This window comes from Dipodomys merriami, unplaced genomic scaffold (assembly GCF_024711535.1).
Source record: "Dipodomys merriami isolate MVZ:Mamm:240054 unplaced genomic scaffold, mDipMer1.0.p SCAF_534, whole genome shotgun sequence".
Taxonomy (NCBI): domain Eukaryota; kingdom Metazoa; phylum Chordata; class Mammalia; order Rodentia; family Heteromyidae; genus Dipodomys; species Dipodomys merriami.
This window is the reverse complement of record NW_027206107.1, coordinates 566982-588599: the sequence shown is the minus strand read 5'-3', so window position 1 is coordinate 588599 and position 21618 is coordinate 566982. Positions and strand designations below refer to the sequence as shown.

Sequence of the window (21618 nt, the reverse complement as noted above, 5' to 3'; positions counted from 1 at the left end):
GGAACTGTAGTTTTCGCCGCTCGAGGACGAGAGAACTGAAGGGAGCTTAACGCGTTCGCGCGCGGAGGCTGCCGGGAGCCGTAGTCACACCAACTACCGCGATATCTTCTGGGAAATGTAGTTTCACTGGTCGCTTCCTTGCTGCTGCTACCGTCTCCACAGAACACTTCCGCAGCCCGGAGGGGCGTGAGGAGACCGGGAGTGGGGGGGCGGCGCGGGGGAAAAGGGGAGTGTCTCGTGGACGGCTGCAGCCCTCGAGCTGCGCTTCACACTATACCCGTGGCCAGTTTTTCCTCTGCGGTGTTTGCGCTCTCTCCTCTCTCTCCCCACTCAGTAGACCTTCTCTCTTCCCCTTCTGAGGGACGCGAGTCACTTGCCCTGGAGCGCCAGCCTGGGAGAGGCGCGAGATAAAAACGAGGCCCTGCGCTAGACACACCCCCCTCCTTCGGAGAGGGACGCGGGAGGAGGGTGGCGGTGCGCGCCCCTGTGGGCGCGCTCCCTTGCGTGCGCCCGCACACGTGCGCGCCCTCCCCAGGTAACTCCTGGGGAGTCCCATCGGGGGACTCCCTCTCCTCACTAACCCCTTTTTTCGGATGCGTGTGCGCGCTTTGCGCGCGTTCTCACGCTTCGTGTACCAGTGCGCACGCGCGCTCTCGCCCTCCCTGAGTCCTCGGACCCTCCGCGGGGCGTGAGGTTGCGCGATTAACCAACCGCTGGGGTCTGCGGACTCTTCCCCCACGGCATCAGGCGCTTGCCTTTAGGTCTTGATCGTTCACGTCGCAGCTCCTGGGTACCGCAACACTCTCCATACCCATCTCAGTTTAGTCAGGAATCTGGTCGCAGGTAACTGGAGGGGGGAGGAGGGGGCAAGGAGGTCCCCGGGGTTACGGTGGGGGTGGGGCTGCCCAGAGCACCTTATGTTTCAATTTAGTTCACCTGCTGACATAACCAAAGATACGGCCTTAAAAATATATATATATCCCTCTCTCGTTTCCAAGTAAATATTGCCACTCCTACCCTTTGTAAGGGTGACTGGGGCAATTTTTGAATGTCAGGGATCTGTGGTCAAGAAACCTCATCCATAATACCTTCCTGCTTTGGCCTGCTTTCAGGAAGATGCATAGTACGACCTGAAGCTGGGAGAGGGCAAAGAATCCATCATTTATTTGTCCACTTCTTCAATGAAAATGAAAATGTGTTAAGTACTCAGTCCTCAACAGCTTGATAATGGAGATGTCGGAGAGAGTGGAATCCTACCCTCAAGGGAGCTCATCAGTTCAGCAGGCATTTGAGCCTGCCTTCGGGCATCTCTAGCACCTAATGTTTCTACCGTTAGAAATTTAAACTAACGGGGCCCAGGTAGCTCACGCCTGTACTAGCTACTCAGGAAGCTAAGATCTGAGGATTGAGGTTCAAAGCCAGCCTGGGCAGGAAAGTCTGTGAGACTATTATCCAATAAAACACCAGAAAACCAGAAGTGACGCTGTGGCTCAAGTGGTAGAATGCTAGCCTTGGGCTGAAGAGCTGAGGGACAGTGCCCAGGCCCAGAGTTCAAGCCCAACGACTGGCAAGAAAGAGGAAGGAAGAAAGGAAGGGAGGAAGAAAATTAAAGAAAGGAAGAAAATGAAAGAAAAAAAAGAAAGGAAGGAAAGAAAGAAAGAGGAAGGGAGGCAAGAAAGAGGAAGGGAGGAAGAAAAAGAAGGAAAGAAGGAAAGAAATTTAAACTCGGCACTATTGGCTCACAGCTGTAAGCCTAGCTACTTAGGAAGCAGAGATCTGGAGAATTATACTTTAAAGCCACCTGGGCAGGAAAGTCCATAAGACTTTTTTTTTTTTTTTTTTTTGGTCGGTTGTTGGGCTTGAACTCTGCGCCTGGATGCTGGCCCTGAGCTCTTCAGCTCAAGGCAAGCACTCTACCACTTGAGCCACAGCATGGTTTTCTTGTGGTTAATTGAAGAGTCTCATGGGAATTTCCTGCCTGGGCTGGCTTTGAACAGTGATCCTCAGATCCCAGGCTCCTGTGTAGCTAGGATTTCAGGCATCAGCCACCAGTGCCTGACTCATGAGACTCTTAATATCCAGTTGATCACCAAAAAGCCTGAAGTAGAGCTGTAGCTCAAGTGGTAGATCACTAACTTTAAGGGAAAAGGCTAAGGGTCTGGAACCAAGCCAAGTTCAAGCCCCAGTATACACACACACACACACACACACATACTACACACACATGAAATTTAATTCAAGATTCATATGCAATTTTAATTTTACATAAATCCAGTAAAACTAATGACTTATTTAGCTCAAATACATTCAGAACATTTTAGGCTATGTTGAATGGAAATATTTTCTGCTGCTTTAGTTTTGCAATTTAATTAACAGAGTCATTTGTGGAATAGGTCCTAGTAGCAAAAGGTTGGAAGTTGCCCAATGTTCATTAACAAAAACTTGGAGAAACAAGTAATCGTTAAATCACACAGTGGAATACTCTGCAGTTGGAAAGTTGAGAATTGAGGCAGAGCTCATTTATTAATATACTAATTCATATATTAATCAGTTGATCTCTAGACATAGGAAGGGAAAATATGCAGAACATTATATAGAACTTGTCTTACATATTAGACAAAATTACATATATATTTGTGTATGTACAGAACACTTTTACAACAAAACAGAAAGGACAGGTCTGGGAAGGTGGCTCAGTGGTAGAGTGCTTGCCTTGCATGTATGAGGCCCTGGCTTCCTCAGCACAGGAAGTGGCACTGTGGCTCAAGTGATAGAGCGAAACCTTGATCTGAAGAGCTGAGGGACAGCGCCCAGGCCCAGTGTTCAGGGCCTCACCACCAACCGAAAAACAAAACAAAACAAAACAAAACCAGAAAGGACACAACCAGGATTACTTTAATGAAAGAGAAACAGGAGGACGTGTGAATTTTTTTAATCATGTTCATTTTTAAGTCATTTAATGGGTGATAATAGCTAGTCATAAAACCAGTTTAAGAATGAAAACATACATAAAAGCCAGGTGCCAGTATCTCTTGTCTGTAATCCTAACTACTCAGGAGGCTTAGATTGAAGGACTAAGATTTGAAACTAGCCCAGGCAAAAAGTCCTCAAGATTCCATCTCCAATTAGCCGCTTAGTGTGACTCAAATGTTAGAGCACCAGCCATGAGCAGGAGAGCCAAGCGAGTGTGAGATTCTGTGTTCAAACCACAGTCCTAGATGCTATCATTACTCCCAGTGATCCTGGGAAATTCTTCCATTCAGTGACACTAGCCAACCTGTTAAGGTACATTGTAAGCCTAGAAAATAGTTTTTCTTCATAAAGAAACATAAGTGCATTCTAGCCCTATGTATGGAGATACTGAAGTTCTTTGTACTCTGAGACCCTGAGAATGAAGTTGGGCTCTTTAGTAATGTCATCAACAGAACAGCTAAATTAAGCTTGACTCTCTGAATATACAATCAACTAAGTAGGCTCTTCTGGTGCCATTGGATTTTCTATACCCCTCTACCTAAATTTTATGAGGCTTCTACCTCAAAGTGAGGTCATATATGAACCTCATTTGGGTAGTTCAGATTTTTTTTGGGGGGGGGCGGTCATGGGGCTTGAACTCTGGGGCCTGGATGCTATCCCTCAGCTCTTCAGCTCAAGGAGAGCGCTCTACCACTTGAGCCACAGTGCCACTTCTGGTTTTCTGGTAGTTCATTGGAGATAAGTCTCATGGACTTTCCTGCCAAGACTGGCTTTGAACTATGATCCTCAGATCTCAGACTCCTTGAGTAGCTAGGATTACAGGTGTGAGCCACTGGCGCCCGGCAGTTCAAATCTTTTTGTTATATGTATTCATGGTATTTCGTACCTTACCTTTGCAAAACTGAATCTCAGAAGTTGAACATGGTGGTGCAGGCTTGTAACTGCAGTCCAGGCTAACAGCAAGAGGATCATTTGTGTCTACAATTTGGAAACCAGCTTGAGAGCAACATAGTGAAACACCGTAACAAATCAAAACCCCCCTCAAAAAGAAAAATGAATCAATAGTGAAATTTCTGTTTGAGAAAATTAAAAATTACAGAAGAGATGGAAGAATAAACCCTTACTCATAACTTCCCATTGTAATCAACTTTTTGCCTGACTACTCTCTGGTGTGTGCCTTCCTACTAAGTTGGATGGACAGTTGTAAAACAAAAACAGAAAAGTCTAGGAAGCAAGAAGCTGCCTCTAGTTTATCTCCTCTTAAGTTGATCACACACACACACACACACACACACACACACACACACACACACACACACACACAGACACACACACACACACACACACACACACACAGCACTAATGAGTGCCCCAAAGGAAAGCCAAAGGGCCTCACAGTATGGTGGAGTGCAGTGCCCTCTAGAGGCGACTCCATTACAAGGCAAAGCTCAAAGGACATGCTTTCAGCCACTGTACCTTGCTTGAATTGAAACTAAGGGAAAAAAAAATAAGTAGTTCAAGTAACACAAACCTACTTTTTCTATATAGTTAGCAGGACATACCACATCTTAACCCCAAATACTCCCTGAAATTGAGCACAGGGCTTGAATTGTCCCATCAGGTTGTCTTTGGACTATCAAGACACTAAACAGCTAAGACTACTAGAATTCATTCAACAGGCTTGCTTTTTTTTTTTTTTTTTTTTCACTAGGCCTAGTGATTGCTATACAGGTGCTCTACCACTTGAGCTATATCCTCAATTCTTGTGCTGGTTGTTTTAATTATTTGTTGGATAGTTATTGTCCTTTGACTCCTAGTTCTTTGAAAAATAACATTGGCTAAGTAGCCCTCTTTTGTATTCCCACAGGTTTTAAGCAACAGTCCCGAGGGAGGACTAGGGAAAAATCAAGGTGATGTCTTCCCCCAGACTCATTCCCATCTGGCAGGATTATAAGTACCAAATAAATGACATCTTAAATAAAAAGGTAATGTATATGTAAGATATAAGCATGTCTAACTTACAGTAATGAATACTTCAATAGAGACAAAGATTGCAAATGCAAGAAGAAAACAGAATAGACCATTAAAACAAATGTCACTGTTGTAGAGAAAGGACCAAGTCCCAAATAAGTCTATAAACCTCTTACAAGGACATTTTAGTGGCACTGCTTAAGGAACCAACAGTCTGAGAAGAGATTTCCCAAGAAGAAGGAAGTGACCAGAGAGAATATTTGCAAACTAGTTTTGCTATGTGAGATGGACCCCAGATGAATGTCTCAGTGTGTATGTCCTTTCTCTGTGGGATAATACATATTGCATATATGCAGCTCTTAAGTCAAATGTGAAGGCTAGATAAGGGTTCTCAAAGTTTTACTTGTGCAATAAAATTTGTTTCGGGTACCAGTTCTGGGGCTTGAACTCAGAGCCTGGACACTGAGGCACTATCCTGAGCTTTTTTGCTCAAAGCTAGTACTCTATCACTTGAGCCACAGCTCTACTTCCAGCTTTTATTAGTGGTTAATTGGAGATAAGAGGCTCATGGACTTTTTGCCCAGGCTAGCTTTGAACTATGATCCTCAGATCTCAGTCTCCTAGGATTATAGGCATAAGCCACCAGCAGGTTGGCTTAATATTTAATAATTGAACTGCTTTTAATTTGGACACAACCTGTTAAAGTACTTGTGGCTATTAGATAACATAGTTGACTTATCTAGGTAATTTGTTACATGTTGTATAATCCATGTATCTTTGTTGTTGTTGGTTTTTTCCAGTCCTGGGGCTTGAACTCAGGGCCTGGGCATTGTCCCTTAGCCTCTCTGTGCTCAAGGCTAGCACTATACCACTTGAGCCACAGCACCACTTTGTAACCCAGGGCTTCATGCATGCTAGGCAAGCACTCTACCACTAAGCCACATTCCCAGTCCTGATCCATGCATCTTTTACACACATGGAAGACTATTTAGGCCTCATATGCTAATTTCACTTGGAAAAATTATTTCCTTTGTATTCACACTACAAAATATATACATCTAGGATCTAGGGGGATCTAGTTCCCTCATGTTTTGTGGAGGTTTGTTCTATGTATTATGAGTGTATTGGGAGTTAGGAGGGATCTGAGCATGACTTGGGGAATTGCTTCAATCTTGACTTTTTTGAGAAAAAAATTTAGTGTATGTGTATCTTAGCTTTAGTTTATGCCATGCCTCTCCCAGGAATCTGAGAAGCCAAAGAGCGACATAGTTGTGCTGAGTGACCGGTCCCAGATACTGTACAGAGAAACTCACTTCCCTCAAAATATGCCACTTATATGCCAGTATTTCAATGATGCCTTCTTCTTTGCTTCCCTCGCATGGGTGAACTCCTACACAAAAGAAGTACAGGTAATGCTGTTTCCTCCCCCCTTCTCTTTCTTCCTTTCCTTCCCTTCCTTACCTCCTTCCCTTCCTTCCTTCTTTTCTTCCTTCCTTCCTTCATTATTTCTTTCCTTCCCCTTCTCTTCCTTCCTTCCTTCCTGTTGCTTTCTCTCTCCCTTCCTTCCTTCCTTCCTTCTTTCTTTCATGTGCCAGTACAGGGCTTGAACTCAGGGCCTGGATGCTTGCTATCCCCTTTGAGTTTTTCTCTCAAGCCTGGCACTCTACCACTTGAACCATAACTCCAGCTCCATTTCCAACTTTTGTGGTTGTTGATTGAATATGAGTTTCACAGACTTTCCTGCCCATGCTTCAAACTATGATCATCAGATCTCAACATCCTGAGTGGCTAGAATTACAGGTGTGAGCCACTCATGCCCAGCTTTTCCTCCCTTGTCTTAGCTTGTTCTCCAAGGGCAATGCCCACATAGCTCACAACTAGATTAGCAAAAGAACAAATGAATATAATCTTGAACCATGATTCCCCCCATTCTCTCTAAAATTGCTTTTTTTTATTTTTTTGGCCAATCATGAGGCTTGAACTCAGGACCTGAGCACTGTTCCTGAGCTCTTTTGCTCAAAGCTAGTATTCTACCATTTTGAGTCACAGCACCACTTCTGGCTTTTGGTGGTTAATTGGAGATAAGTCTCACAAACTTTCCTGCCCCAGCTAGCTTTGAACTGCGATCCTAATATCTCACCTCCTGAGTAGCTAGGGTTACAGTCATGAGCCAGTGATGCCCTGCTCTAATTGCTTTTTTGTAAGACTTTATGGCTCTCCTAAAGTAAGTCAAGGTCAAGCAAAAGATATTTTGTTTTGAACTCCCAACAAAAGAAGGTAGAATCTTCCATTTTCTTATTAGCAAATGAACAAGTCAAAGTAGATGAGTATTGGATCTTTCCTCCTCTATCTTTCTAGGCAATCATGTGTGTGCACATGCACACACACACACACACACACACACACACACACACACACACACACACAGATCCTGAGGCTTGAACTCAGGTCCTGAGTGCTGTCTCTTGAGCTTTTCTGCTCAAGCCTGGCACCCTATCACTTGAACCATAGATCCACTTCTGGATTTTTGGTAGTTAATTAGATATAAGCATCTCAGGGCCTTTCCTTCCTGGGCTGGCTTTGAACCTCAATTCTTAGATCTCCTACAGGTACGAGTCAGTTGCACCCAGCCTTAGGTATATTTTTAAATTTTATCTTATGCTCTTCCAGGCTGTAGTCTGGACAAAAAGCAAAAGCGAGGACATGGTTGAGAAGAAAATGTTTCCCATGAGTGAACGGTTGCCACCCATCCAGTTGATGGTCCATGCTGGTTCCTTTCATATCCTCGTGGTCTACTGTGGTGACCTCTTCCTGCGGCTTTTTGGGGATCACTTTCGGTCCTTCAAGTCTATGGGCACAGTATCCTGCCGCTTCAACATCAGCTGCCTCTGCTATGACCCAGAAACAAAGATGCTTCTATCTGGTAATCTGGGGGGAATAGTCACCTGGACTATTGAGCGGGGTGGCACAGGCCTCCAGATAGCTCGCATGTTTCCCATACCAGGTGAAGAGCTTGTGCAGGACATCTTGCTGAGTGGTCCTGATGACTGCCTTCTTGCCCTGTGTGAGACTGTGGTGAGGGTCCTAGAACGCCAGGGCCATGGCAATTTACAAGAGGTAAAGAAGTTTACCACCCCTACCAGTGGCTCCTCTATCACCTGCTGCTTTACCTGCTTTGAACTGGGCTTTCTCTATGCCGGAAACAAGGCTGGGGAAATCCATGTCTGGAACCTCAAACAAAGCCAGCCTCTCCACAATTTCATGGCCCATTCTTCAACAGTGATATGTATTCGTAGCCGACCGGAGGCTCACATTCTGCTATCAGCTGGCCAAGAAGGCATAATCAAGGAATGGAATCTCACTTCTGGGAATTTACTTCGGCGACTAGAACTTGAAGAGCAGTTATTCCGCCTCCAATTTATTGATGACACTACTTTTTATTGCCAAACTTCCCATACTTTTTCCTTACATCGTCTGCCCTGCTTCTATAGCCTCTTTAGCGTCTGTGGCTGCACCACCCAGCAGGTGCGTCGAATCCACTGTGGAGAGAACTGGTACCGAATCCTGTGTACTACAGAGGATGGCCTCTTGCGCTTTCTGTCTCCAATCACGGGGGATCTTCTGGTTGTCACCTGGCCCTTTGTCATCCTGGACAAGGCTGTGGATTGGGCCTATGATCCAATGAGGGAGGAACTCTTTGTAGCCATAGGCACCTCAGAGGTGCTGGTGTTTGATACAACCCGCTCCCCTTGCCCAACTAAGTATTTCTTATGCACCTCAGTAGATTCTCAAGACATGGTACAGTGCCTGGCTTATGGGCATTTCCAACTGGGGTGGGGAACAGAAGGACTGATATTCTCTGGACACCAAAGTGGAACGGTAAGAGTTCTTTCCCGGCACATGTGTGCCCGAGTTGAGAAACTTACCCACTACGGGGCTGTATTGACGCTCTCTACAATGACTGCAGGGATCTTTGGTAACCGAGAAAGTTCTTTGATCTGTTCCTATGGAATGGATGATTATATACACCTATCAGAAGTTGTGTTTGAAGGAGCCAGAGTACAACTGCGGCCTCTAGCCAGCGTTCTCAGTAGCTGTCATCTGAAACACATGATCCTCTTGCCCCATTCTGTGTTTGCCATCACAGATAGTAACTGCCTACGTTTCTGGGAGTTCCGTGATTTTCTGTGCACTGGGTCAGACAAAGGCTCAGATTTCACTGAAACATTACCTCTACACCAATGTACCATCATATCTTTCGATGTCTGCTTGTCCTTGAATCTTTTTGTCACAGCTGGTTCTGATGGCTCTGTCCGGATCTGGGATTTCCGTGGTAGACTCATATCCATGTTGGATTCATCACTTCACTTTGGTGCACTGTGTTTTGCAAATAACCGGGGTGACCTCCTTGTGAGTTTCAACCAGAGTCTTTATCTGGTATCATCTTTAAAACTGCTTCCTCAATCCCTGCTGTCTCACTTATACTTCATGACTGTACCCGATGAATTACTTGAAGCTCCTAAGCCTTTCATACCAAGTTTCTTTCTCTCTTTTGAGACCCTGTTTGTGCCCAAGTATATCAACCGGATTCAAGGGAAACAGGAATTAGTGGGTCTAGAGCCCCTTATCAATAAGCGGGCCATTGCCTTCGACCATTCTGTGCCACATGTTATAGAAGAGGATGAGGATGGGACCATTGTGTTATTGAGTGCTCCCCAACATGATTCTTTGGAGGCAACAACAACTGTCCAGAAAAAGAAGTCAAAACGGGCTCAATTCAATTATGTGCTTCCTCCCCAATTAGAGATGACCAGTTGGGATGGGCTCAACCCCTATCAGATACTGCGATGCTACTTTGGTCAGGGGCAAAAATGGCTTCTTGCCCCCGATTGCTACATTCCCAACTCTGTGATCCGTGCCCGTCTTTGGCCAGAGGGCAGCCCAATATTTCTACAGTGCAATCTGCGCTCCCCTCAGCGGGAACTGGAATGGGACAAGCCTCAATCTCTCTCCTTCTGGCACAAAAGGAAAAGACTTAAAAGTGATACGAGAACTCTTCCAGAGGAGAAAGAGGATGAATCCTTTCTAAAAGACAGACTAACTAAGGATGCAACCTACAGTGTCCTCACAGATGCAAGCCGCAGCTGGCTGGGAAAAAGGATGAGTGAAGCAACTGTGAATAATCTGATTGAAACTGTCCTCAATATCATGGTCCATGCTAATTCAGTAAAGTATCAGTGCTGTATTAGTGTACTAGGGCAAATCTTTGCCTCTTATCAAGTTTCTCCAACTCTGCGCTCTGAGACAGCTCATCGTTTGCTAGATGATACAGTAAATCCCAACTCAATGATCCGAGAACTAGCCTGGGAAGGGTTAAAACGTCTAGGAATAATTACTCATCTTTTTGCCTTGCCTCTGTCCCAAGGACTATTGGATAAGGATCCAAGAGTAAGGAATAAAGCCCTGGCACTCATGGCTGATACTGGAATCCACACAAAAACTTCACTCTTAAGCTTGATGCAGAGACGAGATCTTTTCCGGGAGTTACAGTAAGTTATTGATTACTTTCCTCAATTTTTTACCACTTGCTGATTTTTGTCTTCCTTGCCCCCATTTTCCTTAATTTTTCTTTTCATCTCTTCATCCCTATTTTATTAGTTCTCTATGATCTTCTCTTTCATAGCTTTAAAAAAAAATTAAATTTCAAGCTGGGCACCAGTGGCTCATGCCTATAATCCTAGCTACTCAGGAGGCTGAGATCTGAGGATCATGGTTCAAGGCCAGCCCAGGCAGGAAAGTCCATGAGACTCTTATCTCCAATAAACCACCAGAAAACCAGAAATGGTGCTGTGGCTCAAGTGGTAGACCACTCGCCTTGAGCTGAAGAACTGAGGAACAGTGCCCAGATCCAGAGTTCAAGCCCCACAACTGACCAAAAAAAAATTAAATTTCTGGGCTATCACTGACAATCCTGAAAACTCTTTTCTCTGTCTCTTTGCCTTTTCCAGTCCTCTAAGCTCCTGAGCTCCCTTTGTCATCTTTTTTTAATATTATTTTATTGTTATCAATTGAGTTTTAGAAGGGTTACAATTCCATAAGTTAGGTAATGAGTACAATTCATCTTAGACAATGTCACCCTTTCCTTTGCTTTCTCCCAGCTTCCCCCTCCTAACCTTGCCCACAAATTGCATAGTTCATTTTTTACATAGTGTATACTGGATACCATGACTGAATTTGTTCACCATACCTCCATTTCTGTTCCTTTTGTCATCTTTCTACCTCTGTAGCTCCCCTTCAGATCATCCCATCTTGACTTTCAAGACTGCAGAGGCCATCATTTGCCTGTAGCTATGCTGTCTCTTTTGGGCACTCTTTCAACTCCCTGCCTGTTTTAAGTTCTTCTCATTCTCTCCTTTGATTTTTATAGGCAAGAGATGGCTGGGGAGGAATCCCTGGACCATTTGCTGGGGATTCGGCCAACAGATATACAAATCCTTGTCTCTCAAGTGGAACAGAGACTAAATGAAGACTTGACCCCATCAGAAGATAAAAAGCCTGAGGTCTTTTCAGATGTCTCAAAAGAATCTCTGCATAAACTATCTTCCTTGCAACTCATAGAGTCTGAAGAATCAGAAGTCAAGCCACCCAAACAAATAAAACAACCCCGAACAGCCGGGAAAAAGCACTGTATGTATGGGATGATCTGGTCCATGCCTCTGGGTCCCCAAAGAGGTAGGGTAGTTAGGGTCTGTAGGTCAGTAGATACTAATGTGGGAAGAGAGGTAAGTAGAATGAGCTTGTCATAGAAGACAATTATCCTAGGAATGATCCACCTAAATCAGAAAGGCGCAAAGGCCTATATCTAAAATTGGTGGTCAGAGAAGCATCTGGGAATTGGGAATCCTGAAAGTAAGTGTGTGTGTCTGTGTATTCTGGGGCTTGAATTCAATTCAGAGCCTGGGTGTGTCCCTTGGCTTTTTTGTCCAAGGCTAAACACTTGAGCCACAGCTCTACTTCCAGCTTTTTGGTGGTTAACTAGAGATCACGAGCCACCTATGCCTAGCTGTTGTTACTTCTTTTTTTTTCCCCTTGAACTCTGGGCCTGAGTGCTGTCCCTCAGCTCTTCAGCTCAGGGCTAGTACTGTATCACTTGAGCCACAGCGCCACTCCTGGTTTTCTGGTGGTTTATTGGAGATAAGAGTTTCACAGACTTCCCTGCCTGGGCTGGCTTTGAACCATGATCCTCAGATCTCAGCCTCCTGAGTAGCTAGGATTACAGGCGTGAGCCACCGGCACCCGGCTTGTTGTTACTTCTTTTATAGCATTTCCTCTTAGCTCACACGAGGTTTAGGAAGAGTTTCATTTAGTTTCTGATGCTTGACTTAACTTCTACCTCCTGGTTTTCCCTGCAGTGCGAAAACTGATTCGAGCTCTCAAGATATTGAAAGTGGGAGAAGCTAAACAGGTAAGCGTAGAGACACCTGTGGAGGCTGAAGTTGAGGCCGAATCCACCACATCTGAGATGGAGGACACATCAAGAATATCTTCAGTAAGCAGTGTAATGAAGTTGCCTAAAGATGTCTCAAAGGATGTCTCAAAGGATGTCTCAAAGGATGTCTCAAAGGATGTCTCAAAGGATGTCTCAAAGGATGTCTCAAAGGATGTCTCAAAGGAGCACATGGCTGCAACCATTAAATTGCTGAGGAAGCAGCACAAAAAAGGCAAACCACAGAAACTCAGAAAAGGGCACAAGAAGCAAAAAAAAGAGGTAGTTAAGAAACCTTTGCCTCCAGAAAAACCAAAAACAGTTAGGAAAAAGATTCCTTCTAGGAGGGGTGCTGCTGGAGAACCTGGTACTAAAGGAGATACTTCATGGCGGAATGATCTATGTCGTCTAATGGCTCTAAGGATATCTACCTCCCATGCAGAAATGGAAAAAGATCTAGACAATGAGCTGATGGCTATAGCTAAGGAGATGTTAGCAGATCGCCGCCCCAGTTGGGAACTCTTTCAGCAGATCTGCCCCAAGAAAGACAGTGAGGATATGTTTGCGGAATTTGACCAGGAAGTAGACTCGCAAGAGAAGAAAACTTTTATCCATAAAAAAGCAATTAAGGAGGACCTGGTGATCACAGATGAGGAAGAGAAGCCAGAGAGTACTGAAGTACAAGAGGAAGAGGAAGAACAAGAGGAAAAGGAAGAGTTGGAGGAACTGGTTTTAAAAGACAAGAAAAGGAAAGTGATTTTTTTAGAATCAGGTGAGCTACCAAAGGGAAAGCGAAAGTTAAAGAAAGAAGGAAAGAAACCCAAGAAGGAAGAGGAGAAAACAGTCCAAGAAGAAAAGAAATTAGGTAAAAAAGAGAAGGAAGAGAGGGATTTGAGTATGTTTCTTCCAAAGAAGGAAGAGGCTGAGCCAGAAAAACCAGTTGGTTTTGGGAGGGAGATGTCTTTTAAAGAATGGAAGTTATCTTGGGATGATTGGAATGAAGCCCAGAGGAAAAAAAAGGTAACATGGGAAGAATGGAAAAAAGACTGGGACAGGCGGTATCTTGAGAAAATGAAAGAGGAAGAGGAAGAGGAAATGAAAAGGAAAAAGAAAGAGAAAAGGAAAGAGAAAAGGAAAAAGAAAGGGAAAAAGAAAAGGAGAAAGGAAGATGAAGTGGGAGAGGAAGAGGAAGTAGAAGAGGAAGAGGAAGTAGAAGAGGAAGAGGAAGTAGAAGAGGAAGAAGTGGAAGAGGAGGAAGTAGAAGAGGAAGAAGTGGAAGAGGAGGAAGAGGAAGAGGAGGAAGAGGAAGAGGAGGAAGAGGAAGAGGAGGAAGAGGAAGAGGAGGAAGAGGAAGAGGAGGAAGAAGAAGAGGAAGGGAAAGAGAAAGCTGAAGGGAAAAGGAAAAGGAAAAGGGAATGGAAAGGGAAAGCAGAAAAGAAAAGGAAAGGGAAAGAGGAAGTGAAAAGGAAAGAGGAAAAGAAAGGGAAAGAGAAAAGGAAAGGGAAAGGGAAAGGGAAAAAGAAAAGGAGAAAGGAAGATGAAGTGGGGGAGGAAGAGGAAATAGAAAAGGAAGAAGTAGAAGAGGAGGAAGTAGAAGAGAAGGTAGTGGAAGAGGAGGAAGTAGAAGGGGAGGAAGAGGAAGGGAAAGAGAAAGTAGAAGGGAAAGGGAAAGGGAAAAGGGAATGGAAAGGGAAAGTGGAAAAGAAAAGGAAAGGGAAAGAGGAAGTGAAAAGGAAAGAGGAAAGGAAAGGGAAAGAGGAAGAGGAAGAGGAAAAGGAAGTAAAATGGAAAGAGGAAGAGAAAGGGAAAAAGGAATGGAAAGGGAAAGAGGAAGGGAAAGAGGAAAAGGAAGAGGAAGGGAAAGAGGAAAAGGAAGTTAAAGAGGAAGGGAAAAAGGAATGGAAAGGGAAAGAGGAAAAGGAAGAGGAAGAGAAAGGGGAAAAGGAAGTGAAAGGGAAAGGGAAAATGGAATGGAAAAGGAAAGAGGAAAAGGAAGAGGAAGAGAAAGAGGAAAAGGAAGTGAAAGGGAAAGAGGAACTGAAAGGGAAAGGGAAAAAGGAATGGAAAGGGAAAGATGAAAAGGAAGAGGAAAGGAAAGAGGAAAAGGAAGTGAAAGGGAAAGAGGAAGTGAAAGGGAAAAAGGAATGGAAAGGGAAAGAGGAAAAGGAAGAGGAAGGGAAAGAGGAAAAGGAAGTGAAATGGAAAGAGGAAGTGAAAGGGAAAAAGGAATGGAAAGGGAAAGAGGAAAAGGAAGAGAAAGGGAAAGAGGAAGTGAAAGGGAAAGAGGAACAGGAAGAGGAAGGGAAAGAGGAAAAGGAAGTGAAAGGGAAAAAGGAATGGAAAGGGAAAGAGGAAAAGGAAGAGGAAGAGGAAAAGGAAGTGAAAGGGAAAGAGGAAGGGAAAGAGAAAAAGGAATGGAAAGGGAAAGAGGAACAGGAAGAGGAAGGGAAAGAGGAAAAGGAAGTGAAAGGGAAAGAGGAAGGGAAAGGGAAAGGGAAAAAGGAATGGAAAGGGAAAGATGAAAAGGAAGAGGAAAGGAAAGAGGAAAAGGAAGTGAAAGGGAAAGAGGAAGTGAAAGGGAAAAAGGAATGGAAAGGGAAAGAGGAAAAGGAAGAGAAAGGGAAAGAGGAAGTGAAAGGGAAAGAGGAACAGGAAGAGGAAAGGAAAGAGGAAAAGGAAGTGAAAGGGAAAAAGGAATGGAAAGGGAAAGAGGAAAAGGAAGAGGAAAAGGAAGTGAAAGGGAAAGAGGAAGGGAAAGAGAAAAAGGAATGGAAAGGGAAAGAGGAAAAGGAAGAGGAAGGGAAAGAGGAAAAGGAAGTGAAAGGGAAAGAGGAAGGGAAAGGGAAAGAAGAAGGGAAAGAAGAAAAGGAAGTGAAAGGGAAAGAGGAAAAGGAAGGGAAAGGGAAAGAGGAAGTGAAAGGGAAAAAGGAATGGAAAGAGAAAGAGGAAGGGAAAGGGAAAGAAGAAAGGAAAGAGGAAAAGGAAGTGACAGGGAAAGAGGAAGTGAAAGGGAAAGAGGAAAAGGAAGTGAAAGGGAAAGAGGAAGTGAAAGGGAAAAAGGAAGTAAAAGGGAAAGAGGAAAAGGAAGTGAAAGAGAAAGAGGAAGGGAAAGGGAAAGAGGAAGGGAAAGAGGAAGAGGAAGTGAAAGGGAAAGAGGAAGTGAAAGGGAAAGAGAAAAAGGAAGAGAAATGGAAAGAGGAAGGGAAAGAGGAAAAGGAAGAGGAAGGGAAAGAGGAAAAGGAAGTGAAAGGGAAAGAGGAAAAGGAAGAGGAAGGGAAAGAGGAAAAGGAAGTGAAAGGGAAAGAGGAAGGGAAATGGAAAGAGGAAGGGAAAGAGGAAAAGGAAGAGGAAGGGAAAGAGGAAAAGGAAGTGAAAGGGAAAGAGGAAGGGAAATGGAAAGAGGAAGGGAAAGAGGAAAAGGAAGTGAAAGGGAAAGAGGAAGGGAAATGGAAAGAGGAAGGGAAAGAGGAAAAGGAAGAGGAAGGGAAAGAGGAAAAGGAAGTGAAAGGGAAAGAGGAAGGGAAATGGAAAGAGGAAGGGAAAGAGGAAAAGGAAGAGGAAGGGAAAGAGGAAGGGAAATGGAAAGAGGAAGGGAAAGAGGAAAAGGAAGAGGAAGGGAAAGAGGAAAAGGAAGTGAAAGGGAAAGAGGAAGGGAAATGGAAAGAGGAAGGGAAAGAGGAAAAGGAAGTAAAAGGGAAAGAGGAAGGGAAATGGAAAGAGGAAGGGAAAGAGGAAAAGAAAGAGGAAGGGAAAGAGGAAAAGGAAGTGAAAGGGAAAGAGGAAGGGAAATGGAAAGAGGAAGGGAAAGAGGAAAAGGAAGAGGAAGGGAAAGAGGAAAAGGAAGTGAAAGGGAAAGAGGAAAGGAAAGGAAAAAAGGAAGGGAAAGAGGAAAAGGAAGAGGAAGGTAAAGAGGAAAAGGAAGTGAAAGGGAAAGAAGGGAAAGAGGAAACGGAAGAGGAAGGTAAAGAGGAAAAGGAAGTTAAAGGGAAAGAGGAAAAGGAAGGGAAAGAGGAAACTGAAGTAAAAGGGAAAGAGGAAGTGAAAGGGAAAGAGAAAAAGGAAGGGAAAGGGAAAGGGAAAGAGAAGAAGAGACAACGCAGGGCTAAAAGGGAGCTATTCCCAGATATGGAGGTGCAGAAAGAGAAAAAGATGATGACATGGGATGAATGGAAAAAGATCTGGGAAAAGATGGAACCCAAGATCCAGGAAGAGGAAGAACAGATGCTGGAGAAGAGAGTGTCTGAGGAGAGGAAAGAAGAAGCAAAAGTAGAAGAAGCTGCAGCCACAGTAGTGGCAGCAGAAGGAAAAGAAGAAGGCAAAGAAGCAAAAGGAGTAGTAGTAGAAGAGGAAGGAGAAGAAAAAGAAGTAGGAGAAGAAGAGGAGAAGGAGGAGAAGAAGGGGGAGAAAGAGGAGGAGGAGAAAGAGAAGGAGGAGGAAGAGGAGGAGATACTCACAGAAGAACAGAAACAGATCCAAGAAGAACACAAACAGGCCTGGAGAGAGGAAAAACGAGCCCAAGCTGAAAGACAACTAGCCAAAGCAGAGAAATTACTAGCACAAGAAGAGGAGAAACTTGCACGAGAAGAGAAAACTCTAGCCATGGAAGAGAGAAAATTGGCCCTAACATATATGCAAATGGCCCCCAAAGTTGGGAAACTGGCCATTAGTGAGAGGAAAATTGTCAAGAAAGAGGAAAAACTGGCTTCAAGAGAGGAAAGGCTAAGCAAGGAAGCAGAACAAATAGCCCAGAAAAAAAAGGATCTGGCCACAAAATTGGAGACAATAGCTGGAGAAGAAGAGAAAGTCGCAAAGAAAGGACAAAAAGTCACTGAGGTAAAACAAATGTTGTCCGAGAAAATGAAAGTACTGGCCCAGAAGGAGAAAGATCTGGAGTTGCAAGAAGATGAGCTGGCTAAACAAATAGAAGAGCTGGAATGGAACATGCAGGAGTTGGCTTCTAAAGAAGATGAACTGAATCTGAAAGAAGAAAGACTATTTGAAGAAAAAGAGGAACTATCTGAAAAAGAGAAGGCACTCAGCTTCCAGGAGGAGAATCTGAATAAGAGAGAGAGAAAAACGTCTTGGGAAGAAGAGCTGCTGACCCAGGAAGAAGAGAAACTTAGCAAGAAAACAGCCATAATAGATCCTGAAATGTTAGATCTGGAATGGAAAAGACTAGCTCAGAAAAAGGAGGCAATAAAAATAAACAAAGATAAACTGATCCATGAAAAGGACAGCCTGATCCTTAATAAGAGAGAAGTCAGAAAGAACAAGAAAAGAGTGTCTGAGGAAGAAAAAACTATAACTCAGGAAAGGAACTATCTGGCTCAGGAAAGGGAAAAATTTCCTACAAGGAAAAAGATTCTCCAGCAAGACAAAGAAAGACTCCTCCAAGGGAAAGAACAGTTAATTCAAATAAAGAAAAGACTGGAGCTATTCAAGGACAAAGTGGCTCAATTAGAGGAGGAGATGAAACAGGAAAAGCTAGCACTGAACCAGAAGAAGGTGAATATACTTGTTTCGGAGAAGAAGCTGGCTCAAGCTAGTAAAAGTTTAGCTGAAAAACAGGAGAAAATGGCCAAGGAAAAGATAGAATTAATTACAGAGAAGAAGGCATTGTTCCAGGAAAAGAAACTGCTCAGAGAAGAGCAGGATATTCTTAGAGAAGAAAGGGCACTCAAGATGGAAATGAAAAAATTGTCCCAAGAGAAAAAGAGGCTGTCTGAGGAGATTAAAATTCTCTCCAAGGGAGACATTCAGAAAATGTCAAGAGACAGAACAGCACTTGATCGTGAAATAGGCACAATAAGGAAGAAACTGTTACTAGAGGAGAAAATACTTACATATGAAGATAGGCTGCTGGCCACAGAGGAGAGAGACATTGCCAAAGGAAACTTGGAATTAACTAGAGGACATAGGGCATATGCCCAAGAAGAAAGGAAGTTAGCCAAGGTACTAAGGAAAATGGTTCTAGAAAAGCAGGATACTGCCAACGAGCCAATAAAAACAAAGCATTTCTTAAAGGCACTTCAAAAACTAATCAGTAACGAAAGGAAAATAACCCAGGAAGAAATAAAGATGGCAAAGAAAAAGGGAGCACTCTTTGCTAAGGAGCACAAATTAAGTAAGGAAGAGGACAGACTTGATATCAAAGACTGGGATTTTTCTGAGGAACAAGTAGAAATGACTGAAGATGAGAAGAAACTGGCCAAAAAGCAGAGAAAACTGGCCAAGGAAATGAGAGAAATGATAGGCTTAGAGGAAAAAGTGGCCAAACAAGAAACTATATTGGCCAGAGAACAGGAAGAATTCATACAGGCTACAGAAGAGGAAGCAGTAGTAGAGGAAGAAGAGGAAATCCCATTCTTTAAAGAAATGTGGAAAAAAAGAAAACAGTTGAGGAGAATTTCTGCCAAAAAAGGAAAGCTTTTCAGTGAAGAGGAACTGGAAAGTGAAGAGAAATTTTCTAAAGAAATGGAAACCCTATTAGACAATGTGGGGCTAGTGAGTTTGTCTGAGGACGAAGATGAGGAGGAGGAGGAAAAGGAGGAAAAGGAGGAGGAGGAAGAGGAAGAAGAGGAAGAGGAGGAAGAGGAAAAGGAGGAAGAGGAAAAGGAGGAGGAAGAGGAAAAGGAGGATAAAATGGAAGAGGAAGAAGAGAAGCTCATGGGAGAGGAAGAGGAGGAGAAGGTGGAAAAGAGGAAGAGAAGGAAGAAAACAAAGGCAAAGGAAGAGGAAGGGTTTGAGGAGGAAGAAAGCATACCTGAGGAAGACAGGGAAAGTGTGACTGAGACAGAAGAGAAGGAGAAAGGGAAGATAAGCCTATTGGGGAGACCATTAGTCAGTGGCAAAGATATCTTCAGACAACAAAAACTGTTTAGGTTATTAGAAGAAAGAGATAAGTACTTAGAACAGCAAGAACTGATGCCTTCTATTAAAACAAGTATGCCTATGATCAGAGGCAGTGCTATCAGCGTAGGCAGGGGCAGTGCTGTCAACGTAGGCCGGGGCAGTGCTGTCAATGTAGGCGGGAAGACCGCTGCCAGAGTGATCGCTGCATCTCTAGAGATGAGAGGGAAGAAAAGAATGCCAGAAATATCAACACTCTTCAGGAAAGAAAGCATCCCAGCATTGCAGACACGCAAGCTGTTCCCACAGGCGGCCCTCAAGTTTACCAATTTACCACGAGAACTGTTGGAGAAATTTCAGACCTTAGCTCAACCCATGTTGGAGACAGTTGAAGAGCCCCACAAGGAGATACAAATGAAGAAGACACCATTCATCCCCCACCTATTTAGGAAGCTGGAGGAAGCTCGTAAAGTCAAACAAATAACACCAGAGGGGAAGGTGAAATGGATTGTGAAGCATCGCCCACCTGTGACAGAACAGGATATGAGAAAATTTACTCCCCACATCTCCATGGAGGTCAGGCCCTCTGACATAGAGTGGATGCACCGTGTTGTTGAACTGCTGCAAGCAGGAAAACAGCTTCCCAGAGACACTTTCCACAGACTGTGTCAGCTCCTCAGAGACCTCACCTCCCAGGGAGACTTAGAGTGGCTCCACCTGGCCGTACTGGAAGCCATGGTACACCATCACAAGCGGGCCCTGGAGGCACGAAGTACAAGTATCCCCAGACCCAGTAGGGAGCCCATGAGTCCAAAATACCTGAAAGTGATTCCCCCTATAAAAGGACAACAGAAAGATAGTGGGCTTGAACCTTTGACTGGCCCAACACTAGAGTCCACAGAAGCTACTAAGAGAATCACAGAACCTAAGGCTGTAAACTTGGATCTTTTAGGAGAACCGTACAGGAGTGCCCGGATACAGGAGTTATTCAATATTATCAAAGAGATGGAAATGGAACACTTTTATCCTGTCACAAGAGACATTTGCCCTGATGCCTACACCCCTGTAGACAGACAAACCCTGGCACTCATGCTTCAGAAAGACTTATGGGACTTGAAGGGGAAAGGCAAGTATCCCAAATTGCCCAAGCTGGAAGAGGAGGATGAGGAAGAGAAGAGAGAGCCCACAAGAAAAAAGGGAAAGATACTACCATGGGAGACATTTGTGGCTCTGTACCATGTTCTGCGGATGCTGCTGCAGCGTTACGGCAAAGACACAGCTGCGTGGAAGGAACAGTTCCACCATGTCATGGAGCTATACGAGCTTAAGTCTCCTCGAATCCAGAAGTTGCTACAGGAGATGGTAGTGAGAGGGGGGCCTCAACCCCAAGAAACCATGTATCAAGAGGCCCTGAAGGCCATGGAACTAGTACCTGGGGAGAGGTTGTTCTACTGCCTGATCTGTGGGGGCACTCATTTTCCTGCAGCTTCCTTCAAATTCCGCGGTGTAATACCCCTTCCTGGACAGAATAATGTGCGCACCATTCTTCCCAAAGGTATCGCCCAGTATGGGATCTTAGAACTTGCCTGGAGGAGCCTGCCCTATGCTGATAATCGTCTTACTAAGAAATTACCTGACCACATTGTTCCCACTCCCATTTGAGACTAGCTGGAAATCAGGACTTTTCATTCACAACTGGAAAAAGCTGCACCTGGTCATAGAATCTATACCATCTCTAGGGCCCACACACAGGCAAGACCAGGTTGAAGTGCTTTCCCTCCCCAGATCTAAAATCCAGTTTTTATATGTGAGAATAAAGAGGAGATTCTTGTTTGCAACAAGTGCTTTGATGAGTTCTTTTCCCCAAAACTTTATTTCTCTAGAAAGTTCACCAAGGAAATGGAGGAGCAGGAGGAGCGGGAAGAGGAGAGGAAGGAGAAGGGGAGGAGGAGGAGGAGGGGGAAGAGGGGGAGGGGGAGGGGGAAGAGGAGGATCACCAATCCTAGGGCTTAAACTCAGGACCTGGGCTCTGTCCATGAGCTTTTTTTTTTTTTTTTTTTTTTTTTTTGCCAATCCTGGGCTTGGCCTAGGTGCTGTCCTTAAACTCCTTTTACTCAAGGCTAACACTCTAACATGAGCCACAGCTCCACTTCCAGCTTTTCCTGTGATTAATTGGAGGTAAGAGTCTCATGAACTTTCCTGCCTGGGCTGGCTTCCAACTGTGATCCTCAGATCTCAGCCTTCTAAGTAGCTTAGATTACAGATGTGAGCACTGGCTGAGCTTTTTTAGCTTAGTTTAGTTTTTATTTTTGTCAGTTGTGGGGCTTGAACTCAAGGCC

General features: G+C 44.3%; 1 protein-coding gene across 1 annotated transcript; it reads left to right on the top strand.

Annotated features, from left to right (window-relative positions):
* The first annotated feature begins 694 nt into the window (after positions 1-694).
* Positions 695-21097, top strand: LOC138811551 (WD repeat-containing protein 87-like). Its single transcript, XM_069999313.1, has 7 exons — positions 695-843; positions 4841-4958; positions 6186-6353; positions 7615-10493; positions 11372-11631; positions 12357-13496; positions 16509-21097. Exons 2-7 carry the CDS (start codon positions 4887-4889, stop codon positions 20939-20941), a joined length of 8952 nt encoding a protein of 2983 aa, XP_069855414.1. The 5' UTR covers positions 695-843; positions 4841-4886; the 3' UTR covers positions 20942-21097.
* The last annotated feature ends 521 nt before the right edge of the window (positions 21098-21618 follow it).